Source organism: Acinonyx jubatus, chromosome A3, assembly GCF_027475565.1.
Source record: "Acinonyx jubatus isolate Ajub_Pintada_27869175 chromosome A3, VMU_Ajub_asm_v1.0, whole genome shotgun sequence".
Lineage (NCBI taxonomy): Eukaryota > Metazoa > Chordata > Mammalia > Carnivora > Felidae > Acinonyx > Acinonyx jubatus.
In genome coordinates this window covers 86,500,368-86,519,088 of record NC_069388.1, presented here as the reverse complement: position 1 = coordinate 86,519,088, position 18,721 = coordinate 86,500,368, and the positions used below count along the sequence as shown (strand labels likewise).

The window sequence follows — 18,721 nt, the reverse complement described above, 5'->3', positions numbered from 1 at the left end:
CACGGGCCTCAGCCCTGAGTTGTGAGACAGAGACCTCTCACAGAATACCTGTCAGATCAAGGGCTCACCCCTGAGTCCTCTCAGGTCCTGTCCCCACCTGTCAGCCTCCCTGAGCACATGCCATTCTGAGGACAGGCCTTGGGAAGGACACCCAGTCCAGGCCCTCAGGGAGCATCTTGTGGGAGAACAGCTGACCCCCAAGGAGTCTGGACCTGTAGAACATGGACACCAAGCCCTGAAGAACTTGGGCGCTGGCTGGTCTCCTCCTTCCCCGAGAGCTGCCAGTCTCAGGAAGGCTGGCCACCATGCCTTCACATAGGCCTGTATCCCCTCCCTGCCCCTTCAAGACCCCAATTGCCCCCCACACCGCTCCCCCATCCTCCTCACTGTGCTCACCTCCACACCCACAGACATGCCCAAGCCTCTGCAACCCCCTCCCTCCACCCCGCTGACCCGGGCTTGCTCCAGCAGCGTGGCCGCACCTGCTTCCCCGAGGTTCCCATGGGCCACCCTCCTTGTGGATGAGCCTCCATGCACGCACAGAAACAGCCTGTGGCCACCACCAGGATCACCAGCTGCACGCCCTTGACCTCTACACCTGTGTCCACTTTGATGTCCTCCACTCTCTGGCCAAATGCCAGGCCCTCAGCTCTCAGCATCCACAGGGAGACCCCCAGAGGGCCCCCTGGTCACATCCAAAGCAGGACTCACTGCCTGACATCATACACACTGCTTCTCCCTGCCTTTCCAAGTCCCCAGCCACCAAGTCCTTCTAGCCCAAGTCCTGCAGCTTTGCTCCTGAGGTCCCTCCTGCCTGGCGCCTCGTCACCGTTCCCGGACTACCTCAATGGCATCCTAACAGGGCTCCTGCCTCCCATCTCCTCGTGGCCTCTGCAATGCCCCCCTGTGAGTCAAAGGCAGTTGGTGAATGAATGAATGAATGAATGGGTGCAAGGCTCCATCCTGTTGCTTCAGCGTGGCTCCACTCAGCTCCTTCTCTGCATCGTCTCCTACCTCAGTCTGGGATCCTCAGATCATTCTCACTCCCTCTCCCTGATCCACAGGCCCCCACAAGGACAGAGGGCATGCACAAGGGTGTGTGCAGGTGTGAGGCAATTTCTACTCACCAGCCGGTCAGCGATCCTGAGCAGCTGGTTCTGAGCCTCGACTCGGTGGCTGATGTCCTCCCAGTAAGATGACAGCACCACCACGGGCTTCACGTTGCCCCAGGGCAAGTAGTAGTAGTGGCACCCTGGAAGGATGCAAAGGGCCTGGTACTGAGCCAGGAGCACAGGGGTGGGTAGGAAAGAGACCCAGGGTGGGACACATTCAGGCACCTGTTCCTTCCCCCTGAGAACTCCCTTGGACATACACATGTGGTTCATATTCCCCAAGGTTCAAACAAGGGGTCTGAGCTCCCTTCGTGTGCGGAACAAACAGCAGCTGCTCTCATTAGGGCTCTTTAGCTCATCCAAACAAAGGGGTTGTTAGAAGGACCCTGGGAAACCCACGCTCTCCAAAACCTCAACACCAAGCCTGCATGAAATTGACTACTGCCATAGGTCAGCATCAACGCCGACCACAGCCAGTTTTAGGAGCCCCATCTGTGGCCCAGGCAACAGGGACCCACCTGGAGGTGAGCGGGGAGTGGGGGGTAGCACAGGGAGACAGAGCTGGGAGTCACCCCAAATAGGTTTGCATGGGCCAGGGCCTTTGCGTGGGCCTCCGGCAGCTTTCCGTGAGAAACAGTATTGAGGGTTCAGCCCCTGCTCTGTGGTCTGGGTCCCAGCCGGGCGCACAGCCTCTGGCCTCACCGTCAAAGACTGCCCGGCTGTACTGGGTGGTGGAGGCCAGCGGCAGGCAGGTCGTGTCGAACTTGTTACCGTAGTTCCCGATGCTGACCTCAAACTGGATGGCATCATCAACATCCTGGAGCATGGAGGCCGAGTAGAAGGCAGCAAACAGGGAATACTTGCGCCTCCGGAGGTACTTCTGGGAACAGAAAGGGCAGCCGAAGGGTCATGAGGAGCAGGAAGGAAGACACTGGGGTGGGGAGGGATCACGTGTCTGGCAGGCCCTGGCCGTGACTGGCGCCCAATAAATCCTGGCTGGACAGATGGGCGGTGAATGGTCCAGCTAAGCAACAGTGCCCAGATTTGGTTACTAACTGAGCAAACTCATTCCAGGCCTGTGTATTTGGCCCCGTTCCTCTAATAAGGTCTGATCCTCCAAGGTCATGCTGCTCCTCAATCCAAACCGGCAGCAGTGGCCTTGCCACCACGGGGATGCCTGGTCGCCTGCATCTGCCACTCGAAAGGGGCCAAAGGGTCTAAACCACCATGCCTCTGCCCAAAGCTCCCAGCCCATGCCACTCAGAGTCTCCACCACACCATCCAGCCCTGCATTATATACAAGCTGCCATGTGTTTGGGACGAATGTCCCCTCTGGGCATCAGGCACAGGACTGAGGACATGGCAGGCATTCAATCACACATCCCAAGATGACTTTGCAATCCCCTTCATGGAAGGCAGAGAGAAGATGGTTACACAACTGGGTTTTTGAATCGTGTAAATAGAGGGGCGCCTGGGTGGCTCAGTCAGTTGAGCATCTGACTCTTGACTTTGGCTCAGGTCATGATCTCAGGGTTCATGAGACTGAGCCCCGCGTCAGGCTCCACACTGGCAGAGCTTGGGATTCTCTTTCTCCCTCTCTCTCTGCCCTCCCCTGTTCGCACTCTCTCTCTCTCTCTCTCTCTCTCTCTCTCTCTCTCCCCTTCAAAATGAATTTAAAAATTTAAAAACTAAGTACATAGTAATAATAGCTAACGCTTATTGACTGCTCACTGCATGCAGGTTTGAATTAATTTAATTCTCCCAACAATCTTATGAGGTTAAGTATAATCACTACCCCAACTTCACTGATATGGAAACTGATACAGAAGGATTCAAACCAGCGCTTTCTGACTACAGAGTCTGAAAGCTTAAAACACCACACAGACCCTATACAGCTGCCTCCTGGACACAAGGCTCAGCTATACCGCTTGCTGCTCTGGTACATATAAGCCTCAGTTTCCTCATCTGTAAAATGGAGATACTAACAGCAGCCACTTCACAGGTGCTGGGAGGACTCAGTGCCATCAAATGTCACTAGCGTAGCGTTTGACATACGGTGAGTGATTAATAAGCGTTAGCTATCTTTACATTATTGTTATAAAACACACTTCTCATTTTGCATCGAGCTCTAGACTTTTAAAATATTTTCATTTATTTTCTTTGAGCCTCTCAATATCCCTCAGGAAGGTAGGATAGCTGTGGGGTTACTCCCATTTCACTGCTTAGGTACTGAGGCCCAGAGGGGTGAAGGAACAGACTGTGGGTACAGCTGAGCCCTCCTTCACCATGACAATAGAAGCCAGCCCCATTTGGTCGCCACCTCCTTCGCTTCTTCCAGAGCCACACCCCTCACCTCCACCCGAAGGATGTCATCCGCAGGGAGGTCCTCCACCTTCTGCTCGCTGTGCTCCACCAGCTTGGTCTCCAGGGAGAGCAGAACCCGACCTCGGTAGGCCACACCTTCCCCCTAAGAGGGGAGGTTGGGTCACCAGAAGCAGAGAAGGGAGCGGTGGAGGGGAGGAGAGGAAGGAAAGGGGCCTGATCTGGCCCGGGCTCATCTCCCAGACAACCAAGAAGGCCCTGGGCTACCCCCATCACTCTGCAGATAAGGAAACGGTGGCCCAGAGAGTTCAGGGGACATGACAAGCCGCCCAGATGGTCAGTACCAGACTCCAACCCAGCCAGGGAAGGATGAAACCTGAGACAGATAAGGCCTGGGTCCCTCAGGGGGACCAGGAAAAAGGCGGCGGCGGGGGGCAGGGGGGTGGCTGTTAGGCCGGCGCTGAAGGGAAAGCAAAAGGCAGGGGAGTAAGAAGGAAGTAGAAGCCAGGAGGGGGCCAGGTGGAAAGAGGGTTCTCTGAGGGGACGCTGTCTGGCCCTGGGCTCCCATCGGGCTCTTGGAGTCCGGACTGGAGCAGACGCTGCCTAGGCTGGGAGAGCCCCGCATGCAGGCCTGGGGATGTGGGTTTGTGGGGGTGCTGGCTCACCTTGCCCATGTTCAGTTCTGCGTAGGGGTCCGGGAAGCCAGTGAACTCCCTGGGGCTGCCATAGAGGTTGACATAGCAGGGCCCAAAGGTGGGGAGGAAGCCCAGATGGTCGTCCACTGGGAGACATAGGTGAGGATCAGAAGAGCCAGCCCGGTGTGGCTTTCTAGTGCTCAGCCCAGCCAACCTCAGGCCTGAGCCCATCCCTGGCCCTGAGTTCCCTGAACATGCAGAGGATGCAACCCCCATAAGTGTATAAAGAATCATGACACTGACCATTGTCTCCCATAGGCCCTTTAATTCTCACCACTATGCTGAGATGTGGAGATGGTTATTACTTTTATTATCTCATTTTACAGATGAGGAAACTGAGGCTCAGAGATGCAAAGGAACACATCACTACAAAGTGGCACAGCCCAAAATGGTCTAACTTCAAATCCCATGCACTTTGGTCTAACCCCAAAGCCAGCACGCAAAGCTGGGGCCCAGGGCCCTCCGCTGCCCTGCCCCTCTCAGGCCACACCCCAGCCTGCATCCCCACTCCCTCTTTCACAGGAGCGTGGGGACACACAAAGGAGGCCCAAGAGTCTGGTGACCAGAGAAGCCATCACCCAGGAAGCCGGGGGTGGGGGGGAACCTGGCTAGATGTCCCAATCCACAGGGCACTCCTCTGGCACGTGTCCCCCATACCCACCACGTCATTATGAAGTCGAGACAGATCACCCAACAGCTCTGACTCACTCCAGCATTCTGTCTCCCTCCCCACATTGTACAAAGAACCACCTTTCAGTGGAACAGGTTGGAGGACAGTGCAAAGGAGAATCCCACCAGTGATGAGGGAAATCTTTTCTCTACATCACTGTCTCCTCAGAGGCTCTCTGTTGTTATGGCATGATTTTCCAGTCAACGGTCAAGTTTCCCAGGACAGGATGTCACTGGACAATATTCTGAGAACCCGGAAAAGCCAAGGTGTCTCTTCCAGAAGAAGGGGGGAGAGGCTGTTTCCAGAATGCCAACAATGGGAAGTGGGCCTGCGAGCAGGAGCCATCTGGGATGATCCAATCCTTATGAGCAAGGATGGGGCAAGGAAGGTACAAAATAAATGGCCTCAGCAGGAAAATGCTTGAGCCGGACCTAAGGACAGGAGCTGTGAAGCCCAAGTCCCACTGAGTGCCAAGACCCTGGGGTAAAGTGGGGTGGGCAGGGACAGAGCTTGAGCGCAGGAGCATGCCTCCCCACAGAGCCAGCTGCCGTGCGCCTGTCACCATTCTCCCTCCAGTCCCCAGCACAGACAGGGCTCTGGCATTGGGGACAGAGGTGGAGGCCCAGGCTAAGGAAACTAACATGAGCTTTACTAATTATTCGTACTAATCATCTCCATTATGATTTACCCTGTAAACTCCAACTTCAAGAGTTTTCCACTTACCCTGGCCTCCTCCTGGTCCCCAAGATGCCTTGCCCAGGGCCCTGCCCCACCCCCTCCCTGCCTGCAAGAGTGGACTCATTTGAGCCTGAGCCGGAGCCTAGCAGATTCAGGAAGGGGTTGCATGGGGAATTGTCTTTAAAGCATTCCAAGCGATTTTCATATTCAACCGCGGTACAGAAGTAACAGCCAAAGGTAAGCTCAGGGACCGTGGTGGTGTACCTCAGTCCCATCTCAAGCAAATCAAATAATCCCCAGCAACCAGCACCCTCTGGCCTCCAGCTAAAAACCCGCAGCCCACCCCCTTGCCATCCCCAGGAAAGCACATACGGTCCATGGCTGGAGAAGGCTTGACCACACCTGCAGGCTCCTCTGAAGCGTAAAGAAATGGAAAAGGGGTTAAGATGGACATGACTGGGAGGATTGGTTACATGAACAGGCATGTGGATGGAGAGTTGGCAGACAGACAGATGGAAAGACGGCTCCTGTGTGGGAAATAGATGTGGCCCAAGGCCCCAACCCCCTCCCACCTGTGAATTTATCACAAATTAAGTCATTACTGCACCACCACCCCCAGCCAGACACAGCCCCCAGCAGCAAGATGAGCCTCCAGGTCCCTCCCCACCGGTGTCTGCCTACCTATGTCTGAGTGTTCTGTGTTTGCCAGTTGAAAATGGGACCCGAAACTTGACTCAATACATTCAAGTAACAACACAGAAAAGAAATTGTGCTTTTTTTTCCCCTGTATTATAGCCAAATAAGTGAGAGAAACAAAGCACAGGCACAAAGAAAGGTGGGGGGAACATGAAAGGCAGTGAGGCATACCCAGCACTCCACCTAACAGGCAGGTTAACAATTGGGACCAAGGTCCCTGAGCAATGGCATTTCAAGGTACGACATCTCCATCTAGTGGCCATTTTCAGTATTGCCAGCAAGAGCACCATGTTGCATTTTCACAACTGCAGGCACTGGCGTCTTGCTTCCGGCACCCACCACTCCAAGTGAAGCATAGTGCCAGACCCTGCCCATCAGCTGAAGGTTCTACACCCTGGGACATGCCCCTACATTCTGGTAAGGGGTCTCCATAAATGAGAGAAGCAAGGAAGGAGATGTTCTAGCACCCTTCTGGGCTCTTAGAATCTGTCCCTCACTTCTGAGGTAGATATAAGACACCCCCAAGGGAGTGGGCACCCTTCAGTCTCCTTCCATGGTCCTCTCTGATTTTAGCCTCTTCCTGCCCTCTGACCCTCCCTGTTTCCTCCTCCAACTAGCTAAGCATAACCAGGTCTGGGGGCATGACCAAGCCTGTGATATGGTGGTAAAATCTTTGATTATTTTCATTTGTTGGTCATCTTTGCCTACTTGTCTCCTCCTAAAATATATATCTATGCCTATTTTCCCACAGCTTCATGGCTATAGTTAAGAGCCAAGAGTTGAGCAAAATATCCTGAAGCAAGACTGAATAGAAGCAGAGAGAGAAACAGCGAAGACAAGAGAGAAGGGGAGCATGGAAGTCCAGAGACGAGGACAAGGCTGACCCACTGGTGCAGAAGGCAGCAGGAGGGTGAGCCCCTGGGACCCAGTCCCGCAGCTCTCTGCAGCCAGGCCTCAGCTAGGAATGCCGGCTGGCAGAAGTGAGGACTGCAGAAACCATAATTCACGGCCATTTCCATATCCACAGGAATAGGTCTTCCTCCATGGAGGAGCCAGGCCTCTGGTCTTAGGGGAGCTTTTAGCAACAGGGAGAGGACCCACATGGGTACAGCTGCAGCCCCGAGGAGAGCCGCGGCCAGGACCCACCGGAAGGAAACAGATTCCATTTTAAGCTCTTTTCAAATGATTACAAACAGACCCGGCCAGTTATCTCAGGCTAATGAGGCCGAGGTCATAGTTCTGACTGCCATGTGCTTCTTGCAGGGGCAAACTCCACTTCACATCCACAGACTGACTCTGAATCCTGGCTGTAAACCGGTGCCCCACCTAGACACCGAGGTCCCCCTATCCCCACCAGCCATCTGACCAACACATGCCTCTGGTGTCCAGGAGGACCAAGCGGTGGCTGCTGAGAAGCCTATTTCCCAATGGCACCTTTCATTAATTCCTTCATCTCTTCGTTCGTTCGTTCGTTCATTCAACAAACCTAATCAGGCACAGTGCTGGGCACCTAGTAAGACATGGTCCTGCTGACAATTTAGACCAACGATTCTTAATTTGGGGGCAGAATCCTAGGTCTCCAGGTGCCAAGGAGACCTATCCCAGGTTCTCTCCTCTGCGTCTGCAGGCAACTCATAAAGTCAAGGGCAGAGTGACCAGCGAAGCTACCTAAGACAAGGCTTCTATTTAGTCCTCATCACCCTTCTGCCAAAATCCAAGGGTTTTGCCGTGTTTTCCCTAAGCCCAGGGAACCGTGGCTGTAGAAGCCCCAAACACAGATGAATACTCCCAGTTTGGCGGCCTGAGCCACGCAGCCCACCTCCCTCACCTGGGGGAAGACCAAGGACAGGCCCTCCCGGCCTGGTGAGCCACACAGCACAGCTGTGCCCTGGGACACCCACGTCTTCTTCTGGAGAAGGCGAGGCCATTACCTGCCACCAGCCCCGCCAGCTCCTTCTCTCAGCAATCTCCCACGCCCACAGTTTGGCTGCCTGACACCAGCCCGTGCCAGACAGGAGGAGAAGCCGAGAACTGCTGGGAAATCATCATCTGTGCTCCAGAGACCAAAGGAAAAAAACAAAAACAAAAACAAAAAACTCTATGGATTTCTTAGCTGTGGAAAAAACTGTAGGACCCAAGTGCCGTCGATGTAGGATGATTTTCGTACGTATAAAATCATAAAAGAGTCTGTGTCGGTTTCACGGGCCTCATGTGCCCGTTACCTTTCGAAAGAGCTGCAGCTTCTTAAAGAAAAAAAAGAAGAAGAAGAAGAAGAAGAAGAAGAAGAAGAAGAAGAAGAACTGCAGCTTCTAAGGAAATCACTCCTTTTTAGAAAACAAAATTTTTACTAAATGCTTTGGAGCACAGGGTCCAAGGAATACTTAAGTGTGCCCAGGCAAACTTGTGGGCAGCAGTGCTTAAGAGGCTAGTGTTAGGTCCTGTCCTCACTGGAAATAAAAACGAAAACATGAAAACAAAAACTCCTGGTTGTGCCAGATAATCTGGTGAACCACGAGGGCAGAGGAATATGGAGAAACAACGCGTTTTTACAGTTTGGTTTAGTCGGGGTATTGAGAGCAGTGAGAAAACAGCGTGGAGCACCGCCCAGATGTGATAGAACCCCCTAAAGGGAAGAAAGAACACAAGCAGCTGAAAGGAAAACTGGAGTGACACGTTCTGAGATGTCCTCAGGACAAATGGGAGAAGCTGGGCAGGGAGCAAGGCAAATGCGAACTTTCAGGGTCTCAGTGACGCACCTCTGCCAGAAGGGACATTGGAGCAGTTGTGAAGAACAGCTCTATTTTGAGCAGTAAGTTAAACTCTTGTATTGTTTCAGAGATCAAGCTATTTAATAACGCATTTAAAACTGGTTAGCTAGTTGCAAGAAGAGTCTCATTTGCTCCCAAAACAATCTGCGGGAGAGGACTGAACCCACCTTGGAATGCCTCCCTGACCCATTCAGGGTTGCCCATGACCTGAGCGCCATCTAGTGGCCAAGTAAACCTCTTTCTCACATTCCCTTTAAAACCTTCATAGTGACCCTGAAAAAGATCAAGGCCAACATCACCAACAGAAAGGAAGACTGACTGAGGGGAGAGGGATCTAAACTCTCCCTCGGGCAGCTAATAGCAGGCCCAGGTGTAGCCTCATGAAATAGTAGCCATCAGGAAACAGTCAGAAGGTCATTTTGTGCTTCTACGAGGGTCTGCCCCTGGATTCTAAAGCCAGAGACAGCACCAATCAGAAAACTGGAGAAGATTCCTTCCATACCAGGAGTTTCGATCTGGAAGGGGTCCAGAATGCCCTCCCTTCCACCCCACCCTCATGATGCACTGACCCTCAAGTCTTTCTACCTGCACATCCAAAATAGCCATTCTCAAAAATTATCTGAACAGCATCAGAGAAGTGGGATGATTGTTTCCACAGTCAGTGGGGGTAGGAGGCTGGAGCAGGAAGGGCCCTCACAGCAGTGTCTTATGGATGGCAGTTTTTATGTGTTCCACCGATTAAAAGTACCAATGATGAAATCAGAATGCCAGAGAGCAATTGGATATTAAAGCTACCTGAGGACACCTGGAATTTCACTGCACAATTCTTTAGTTTCACGTGTGCTTGAATTTTCTATAATTAAAAGGTGGGGTTTTTTTTAATGTTTCAGAGAATGTAGAAGAAGGGGATTGCTCAACTTTAAGAGCACCAGATGGAATCTTCCAGAAACTAGACACATTAACCTGTGCTCCAAGTAAGGATTCGTCAAGGTGAATGGACAGAGAACAATGCACCCTGTCTGTAGAAAGGCACCAGCACTGACCAGGTCTTGCCAGAGAGTGAATAAAGGAGACAGGAAGAATCACAGAGTGCTGACCAAGGTAGAGAAGCAGCATCTGTAAGATTCCAGACAGCATTCACCTGAAGGTCTCCAGAAATGATTTGGAATTCTCAACAGAGTGCAAGAAGACATAGGTGTTGTGAAGCAAAACAAAACTTTTGGGAGAGAACCGACCAAAAAGAAAATGAAAAATATAAAAGGAATGACAGAGGGGAACGGAGGCGGGACAAGAAACTCAAAATGCGATGGCCAATTTTAAACTACATGGAAAGCAGTAAGGAGAACTGGTACAGGGGAGAAAGATCAGATTAGTGATGCAGAAAGCCAATAATAATGATACTACACAGCAAAGTTACTTTACTTTAGGTTTTCATGCATACCAGACACTCTAAGAATGTTACATTTATAATCTCACTGGATCTTTACAACAGCCTTATGAGGCCGGGCCTGGCAAGAGGGGAGGAGTGACTCACTCAGCTACAAAGAAGCAGAATTGGGACCCAAGCTGCCTGGTTCCAGAGTTCCTGCTCTTATCCCCTACCCCACCCTGCTTTCAGCTGCTCCTGTTCCAATGTTAGAATAAATTCCTCTTCAACTCAGATTTAAGAATTCACCACGACTCAGATAAAATTCACTGAAAAGAGTCCCGCACTGGGCTAGATCAAAGTAACTTAACTGTAAGAAAAAAAGATGCGTTCCTACAAGCAGCATCTAGTTAGAAAAATCAAATCAGGCTGCTCTCAGAAAGTGCACCTGAATAAATGCAAAATAGACTAAATATTTAAATGTAAAAAAAAATTAAAAATAGAGTTAAATATAACCTTGGGGTTTGCTGAAGGCCTTCCTAAGCTTGACATATGGGACAAAAACCGTATCATTATGTAGATAAGAGATTTTGAAAATAAGCGCAAGAAGTTAATTAGAAAGCTTTAAAAGGAAACAACAAAATAAGCTGAAGAGAGTTAAAGAGTAAAAAGATGAGAGAAGACAAAATTTAAAAAGAAAAAATTAGAAAATTAAGAAAAAATATTAGAATTGATAAATAAATCCAAAAGTTGATTCTTTGAAACAAAGTTCGGGGGTAGGGAACTTGTAACAAAGCTAAGCAAGAAAAAAAGAAAGAAAACTCAAACACATAACATTAGAAATAAGAAAAGGGAAAACACCCTTGGTAGAGAGAATTGTTTAAATTATAAAAGATTGCTCTATACAACACTATGTAAATAAATTAGAAGAGTTCGACATAGTGAACACTTTTCTATGGAAAAAAATTATCAAAATTGACTATAGTAAAAGTAAGAAGCTAAAAATAACAATGGTCACAGGAGAAACTGAGAAGTTTTTAAAGAGCTAGTACTATACCCACTCAAAAAGGGCACCTAGCCCATCTGGTTTTATGGGTGAATTCTTTCAAACCCTCAAAAGACTATATTCTTATGTTATATAAACTTCTCCAGATGTTAGAAAAGACTTTAAATCTTTCCAATTAATTTTATAGAGCCAGCATAACCCAGATACCAAAACCTAAGAAATAACAAGCAGACATACCAATTAAAGATAATAGAAAATCAAGAAACAGGCCCAAGAACACATTTAAGAATTTGGTAGTGGATAAAGGTGGCATTCCAAAATATAGGGAAAAGATTATTTAATATACAGTGTTGGTATTACCAAAGAACAACTGTGAAATAAGTAATGTTAGATCCTTGCCTTATTTGCTAAGGAAAAGGTTAACAGATTTAGCTACATAAGAATTTTAAATATCTACACATCAAATTCTATTACATGGTAAAATAAAACAGACAAGAATTATTTACCACATATACAACAGGGGAAAAGTTAACATCCATATATATACAGAACTCTTACAAAACAGTGAGAAAAAAACAAACATACTATCAGAAATATGAACCAAGACAATAAATAGGCAATTTATAATAGAATAAAATACATAATAAATACATAAGTAATATGTAAATATAAAACAACTATTAAAATATTTTTAAAGTTGCATTCATCAACTTAACCATCTATTGATGAAATGAAGATTAAGACAACGATGAAATTCAACCATCAAATTAACAAAGTTCTTTTTTAACATTATTTTATCCTGTGTTGGCAAAAGTAGAGCAAAATAAGCCTATGTGAGTGATTAGAGGGTACATTAGTTCGGTCTTTTGAAGGGCAATTTTGATATATACAAATAGCTTTAAAATGTACAAATCCTGGAACACCTGGGTGGCTCAGCTGGTTAAGGGTCCAACTCTTGATTTTGGCTCAGGTCATGATCTCACAGTTCGTGTGATTGAGCCCTGTGTTGGGCTCTGTGCTGACAGCATGGAGCCTGCTTGGGATTCTCATTCTCTCTCTCTCTCTCTCTCTCTCTCTCTCTCTCTCTCTCTTTCTCTCTTTCTCTCTCTCTCTGTCTCCCTCCCTCTCTATCCCTCCCCTGCTCACACACACACACTCTCTCTCTCAAATAATAAATAAATAAGCTTTTCAAAAAATTTACAAATCCTTTGATACAGCAATTCCACTTCTAGGTATTCATCCAAAAAAAATCATGAATTGTATAAAAGATTCATCTACAAAAATGTTCAATATAAAATTAGTTTTTTATAATGTAGAAAAATTAGAAAACCTGAATATTCATCATTAACTAGTTAATGTGAATTAAGATACATTCACACAGTGGAAAATGGGTATTCATTTAAAATGCTATTGTACAATATTTAATAACATGAATAAACATGTATGTTATATTGCCAAGTGACAAAAAAGCAGTTTTCAAAATAGTTGTTTCAAAACAGTTTTTAATGCACACACACCTGGGTATACATACAGACACATTCATGTACATATGCATACATACACACAAAAAACTCCCAGAATATTAATAATTAGCTCTTATCTGGGGGGTAAGCATATGGGTAATTTTACGGGCAAATTTTATATTCTTCTTCATTAATTATTTTTTAAATTTTACAAAATGATCATGGCCTACTTTTTCACTGACCAATGAAAGCTATTTCGAAATAGAAACTCCTAGAACACAGTTGGCCAACACAGAACCTGATGCACAGAATGGCCGCAGCCACCCATGTTATCGGCAGGAGGGAATTATCCTCTCTATACCATTCACTGATGTATCCCACCCGCCGAGGTGTAGAGAATCCTAAGTGTCTGTAAGGCCATCTTTCTCATTGGCCACAGCCCTTCTTCATGACAAATGGGCTGCAAAGTCCTCATAATTAATATTCCCTTTTCTGCACTCTCAAAACTACAGGTATAAGACAGGTAGGGGTAGATCAGGGGAGAGTGTGGAGGACCAGAGGACAGAACAAGGGAGGGAAACTTACCTTCTATTTCTCCTCCAGGGGCAGAGATTTTCGACATACTCAGGTAGGTGGTGGCCACGATGTCATTGTGGGTGAGGCGGTCCCTAGAATAAGAGGGCAGAGAGGGCCTGAACACAGGAGGGGGACTGCACGCCACAGCCCACCCAGGAAGGAGAGGGTTATACATCTTTATGGGTCTCAGTCCTCATACTGGGTATGTTACTGAGGCCTGGTAATCCTAGGGAAGAAGAGACTGGAAAGGAAGTGTTGCTCAAGACTCCTCTGAGGGAACTAGTCCATCTGGCCAACCACCAGCATCCCATCAGCCAACCAACACTGGGCTGCCAGCCTGGATGTCTGGGGAGACATCTGCAGGTTGAAAGGAAAGAGGCCAGAGGCAGGAGGGAGGGCAGGAGAGCAGGAGGCTGCTCTGGGAACCAGACCCCCAGACCCAGGTTGAGCAAGGTTCTAGAAGCTCAGGAAATATCCAGGCCAGGAGAAAATGGGGCATCCCAAGAAGAAGCTATCTCCAAGGCCACAGTCTTAAATTAGTTTATATTAGCTTATATTAAATTAGCTTATATTAGCTAATGCAGGATTACTTTTTGTATCTGACTTTATATGTGACGAGGCACTTTCAACCTCCTTTATCTCAAAGGATCCTCTCAGCAGCCTTGAAGAACTAGTACTTTTATTATCCTCTCCATTGCACAGATGAGAAAATTGAGGCTCAGAGGTGGAAGGTCCTTGCCCAAGGTCAGCCTGGGAGGGAGGGGCAGAGCCAGAACTCAAACCCTGGTGTCCTGACTCCTGATCCAGTGCTCCTGCCATGGTACATGCACAGGGGCCTGTCCCTGTCCTGCTTCCTCGGAGGAAGGCTTCTCCCTTCCCTAACCAGCATGGGGGACTACAGGCAGGAGTTTGAGCAAACTGACTATAATGAATCCATTAGCCAACAACGTCCCATGCAGACCCTCCCTCTGGGTCCCACCCCTGCCCCCTTGACAATAACATAGAGAATAGCTGGCATTTATCAAGCACCTACTGAAAGTCAAACATTGTGCTAACATCGTCATACGAATTAGCTCGAACCCTCGCTCAGTAGCTCAAACCCTCACTCAGCCCCATGAGGCAAGTACTCATGAGGATCTCAGTGAGGAAACTGAGGTTGCCAACATGGCAAAACTAGGATTTGAGCCAGATACACCTGACATGGGAAGCAGAGCTTTGATTGCAGTCACCCACTGCTTCCTTGTCAGGCTAGACCAAGAGTCCTCAATCCAGTGATTTTGACCCCCAGGGACATTTAGCAAGGTCTGGAGATAGTTTTGAATGGGGACAGGGAGCAAGAGAGAGATGCCATGGTTGCCACCAAACACCTTACAATGCATAGGACAGTCTTGTCCAGTACGGAATTTTTTGGCCCAAAACGCCATAGTGCTAAGTTGAGAAATGCTGGACTGGGCAAGACCTATCTCCTTCCTGAAATTTCCCGGGATCCATGTTCCTTGGAGCCCTGTAGGCTCTCTCTCCCTCCTATGGGTACCTAGGCCATAGACAGCTTCAGAAAATGACACACCCAAGCCCCATTGTGAAAGACCCGCTTGGGCAAGGCTATTATTCTATTTCTCTTTTCAGTGCTATACCCATCAGATACCTGATCTCTACTGCTCCTTTCCTTCCTCTTTGCACTTCCCAGATTGGTGATTAAGCTTTGATTTTAAAGTTTTCCACCCGGGTGGGGACTAACCAACAAGAATGGATTGTCAGCAGAGATCTTCATCATTTTTCCTGATGAAGGATGGTAATAAGCCCTGGGAAGTAAGAACTTCCTGACACATCTTACAGTGAGATCATCAACAGCAGATAACTGGTAACTGCCTTCATGACCGGCCCCTGGAAAAGACCAGCACTTAGAGAGGAGAATGAAATTTCTGACCTCTGGTCTTATCTGAACTGTGTGAGAATGGAGACAGATTCCGTTTTTATGGGGTAGAAGGAACTTCTTGAATTTTTGTTCTTTAACAAAAAAGAAAACATGAAAGGATTGAACAGAAGATTAAGTTACAAGGAAAAGGCCATGTGGACCATATCATATTTCCAGGGCTCAGGTGATAACAAAAGTTTATCTGAGTTTTCTGGGAAGAAAGCACTTTTCTGGACAGGAACTTGCAGCAGCAGAACACTTTCTGGCCAAGAGTTGGGTTTTGGGGCTTGGGGTTGCTTTTGGAAAATACAGCAAGTCTGAAAATAGACTCACAATAAAAATGCCGCTTCAACCCAAACCAGAGATGCAACCACCGGATTCCGTAATGTGTTTGGATTGTACAGTATGCTGATGCCTTCGACACAGCTCACACGGACCCCGGCAAGGCCCACCCACCACACACAACACAACCACACCCATGTGCACATGCACACAAGAGTCCACAGGCACAGACACACACAGATGCGTACAGCCAATCAGCCCCCATCACCACAACACACTCAGGTGCGCACACACATCGTGAGCGGAGATACAGAGGTGGTTCTGGGGACATGGAGCACATCTCTCCCCAAGACCACTTGCCCATGGAACATACCTGCGGTCAGGGCCCTAGAGGCCTCTCCCTCCTGGCCCTCCTGGCTGCTGCTTTCCTCTCTAATTCCCACAAGCTGTTTTCTCTAGGCCTAGGGAACTGGCGCACACTTTAATGGTTCTGTGGCCTGGGGGTTTTCCCTGGTCTCTCATTACCCTCCTGGCTGGGGGTACCATGGCCTGAGACCAAAGGAGAACACGCTGGGAACCGCACGGCCAAGACTTTTTGGGGGCAGAAAGAGGACAACTCTTTTTGGAAAGCCTCATGTCTGGAAGGTCCCGGAGCTCATGCATGTGGACCCCTAATAGCCCTCCAGGTGTGACAGAGATCACCTTAACACAGTGGGAAGCAGAGAGCCCAGTGGTTAAGAACACAGGCTTTGGGAGCAGCAGGCTTGGGTTCGATCCCAGCCTCAGCTGCTTCCCAGCTGTCACTTTAGATAGATCACCCCCTCATCTATAAAGTAACCAGGAATCGAGCTGAGGATCACATGATGTCACGCATGTAAAATACTTGCTGGGCACAGGACCTGGCACACAGTAAGTGCTCATTCCACATTAACAGCCCACAGCGGGCGTGGGGCGGGGGGGAGGTAGGCGGGTCACAGCCCATCCTCCCAGAAGCCCTACTCTTTCCACCTTCCTTGCCTTTGCTTATGATCCTCTTTGCACTGGAATGCCTTCACCCTGGACTTACCAAAATCCTACCTCCTCCAGAAAGTCTTCCTGACAACCCCCTGCCCTAGGGGACCTCAGGCTTCTGGAGATCTCTCTGCTCTACCTGGCTGCCCTCTGTACCTTGGAGTAGGGCTGTGAGTAAGCTTCCCAAGAACAGCCCATGACCTCTCCTTCTCTGGCCTCCCAGCAGAGGAAACTCCCCTACCTGAAAAAGACTCTCCCACTATGTGTTCTCAACTGAGGAAAACTGAAGGACCCAGTGAACCCTGACAATAGTCACCCCAAAGACTCCAAGACTCAGCACTCACCAGTCTATGACGCGAATCCTCATTTTTTCACACATAGAGGGAAACTGAGGAGGGAAGAGAGACATGGTGGAGTGGGATCCTTTTAAAGAACGGGAAGTCCAGGGGAGCCTGGCTAGTTCAGTCAGTAGAGCATGCAACTCTTGATCTCGGGGTTGTGAGTTCAAGCCCCATGTTGGGTATAGAGATTACTTAAAAATAAAATATTTTTTATAAAAGGGGGTGGGCATCTGGGTGGCTCAGTCAGTTAAGCATCTGACTCTTGATTTCCACTCAGGTCATGATCTCACAGTTGTGAGATCAAGCCCCGTGTAGGGCTCTGTGCTGGGCATGGAACCTGCTTAGGATTCTCACTCTCCCTCTCCTTCTGCCCCTCCCCTGCTTTCACTCTCTCTCTGTCTCTCAAAAATAAATAAATAAACATATAAGAAGAAGGAGGAGGAGGAGGAGAAGCAGAAGAAGAAGAAATAGAAGAAGCAGAAGCAGAAGCAGAAGAAGAAGAAGAAGAAGCAGAAGCAGGAAGAGGAGGAGAAGGAGAAGTCCAGGATATAAGCAGGATGCTGGGGAAGCCAGGAGCCCAGGGTCTGCTGGGATGGGCCCGAGGAAGCAAGGCTTACCATGGCAGGCAGGGTGATGCTCTGGTTCCACTGAGGGTTGGCTGTCTTCTCCAGGATCTTGCTGCAGAGCTAGAAGACAAAGAGGACAGGTGGATGGAGCTCCAAGGGTACTATGATCTCCTTGGGAGACCACCTCACCAGCCAGGGCTGCTCTCTACCATGTTGGCCACCCTTCAGGCTGGGCAGAAGATCCTAGGGACCTTAAAGGCTCAGACACAAGGAATTTGCAGAGACAAAGCTCAATGGTAAATCAGATCCAGAGCTGGAGAGTATGGGGTGGGGTAGCAAGAGAGTGCGTGGATGGGGTGGGAGTGGGGTGACAGATTGCCTGAATTCCACGGCCCTTCTACCCTTATCTCCTACCTTTGACTGGAAATCCTCCTGCCCCAACTCCCATATGTCCATGACCTTAGTGTGGGGGCCCTGAGTCTAGACTGGCTTTCCCAGGGGTCCTACAGCTAAACACACTAACCTCTACCAGTCAGCCCAGACCACCTGCCCCTTTGGAACACCATGAGCCCTAAGAGATTGAAGATGGGGGAAGGAAGTGGAGGCGAAGGGGAAAGGGGAGCTAGAGGGCCAGGGCTTGAGGGCCAGGCACCAGCATCTGAGAATGAGAGAAGAATGCAGCAAACACAAAAACCCCATAAGCCACAGTCTGCCTCAGATCAGCGCTGCTCTTAAGACTGGGCTTTCCACAATCAAGAAAACTGGCAGAGGTGGAATCCGGATCCAAACCAGTGACTTGTGTGCTCTACATGTGCTAAGAATGCCCTGGGAGGTGCCACACCCCATAGCCAGCTCCGGAGAATCACGTCCCTGCACAGGGACAGCAGGTAATCTATTTCAGATACATAGATCCTGGTAGGTTTACATGTCCTACAGGCTTTCTCAGAGCGTTTACTGTGGGCCCTGCACTGTGCTAAGCATTTATGTGCATTATCTCATTTAATGAACATCTGATCAGGGGCTTCCATTCTTCCATTAAATGAGGGTACAGCTTCCATGAAGGTCAGGACTTTGTCTCCACCCCTGATCCACCCAAAGTCAGCCCCTGTCCCCACCCTCCCCGCCTCCCTGTGAGAATAGCCCAGGCAAAGCTTGGAGGCAAGGATGGGTGCCAGGATTTGCTCCTTGTGTCAGCAAAGAAAGGAGTAAGGAAAGAAAAGAGACTGACAATTTCACGGGCAGAGGGTGAATGAA

At 49.0% G+C, this 18,721-nt stretch overlaps 1 protein-coding gene across 24 annotated transcripts in view; it reads right to left on the bottom strand.

The window, feature by feature from the left end:
* The window catches only part of DYSF (dysferlin), a 224,963-nt gene that overhangs the window by 120,713 nt on the left and 85,529 nt on the right, over positions 1 to 18,721 (bottom strand). For 15 of the 24 annotated variants that reach the window (XR_008289401.1, XM_053200742.1, XM_053200746.1 and 12 more), the window contains 8 exons: positions 17,519 to 17,587; positions 16,905 to 16,948; positions 13,362 to 13,444; positions 5,850 to 5,891; positions 4,100 to 4,215; positions 3,466 to 3,579; positions 1,815 to 1,992; positions 1,128 to 1,252 (listed from right to left, as the gene is read on the bottom strand). Coding sequence is in view for 23 of the 24 variants with exons in the window: in XM_053200742.1 (XP_053056717.1) it covers positions 1,128 to 1,252; positions 1,815 to 1,992; positions 3,466 to 3,579; positions 4,100 to 4,215; positions 5,850 to 5,891; positions 13,362 to 13,444; positions 16,905 to 16,948; positions 17,519 to 17,587 (771 nt within the window). In the remaining variant the exon portion in view is untranslated. The remainder of the gene's footprint in view (positions 1 to 1,127; positions 1,253 to 1,814; positions 1,993 to 3,465; positions 3,580 to 4,099; positions 4,216 to 5,849; positions 5,892 to 13,361; positions 13,445 to 16,904; positions 16,949 to 17,518; positions 17,588 to 18,721) is intronic. The other 9 variants (XM_027072220.2, XM_027072227.2, XM_027072229.2 and 6 more) reach the window with 1 other exon arrangement.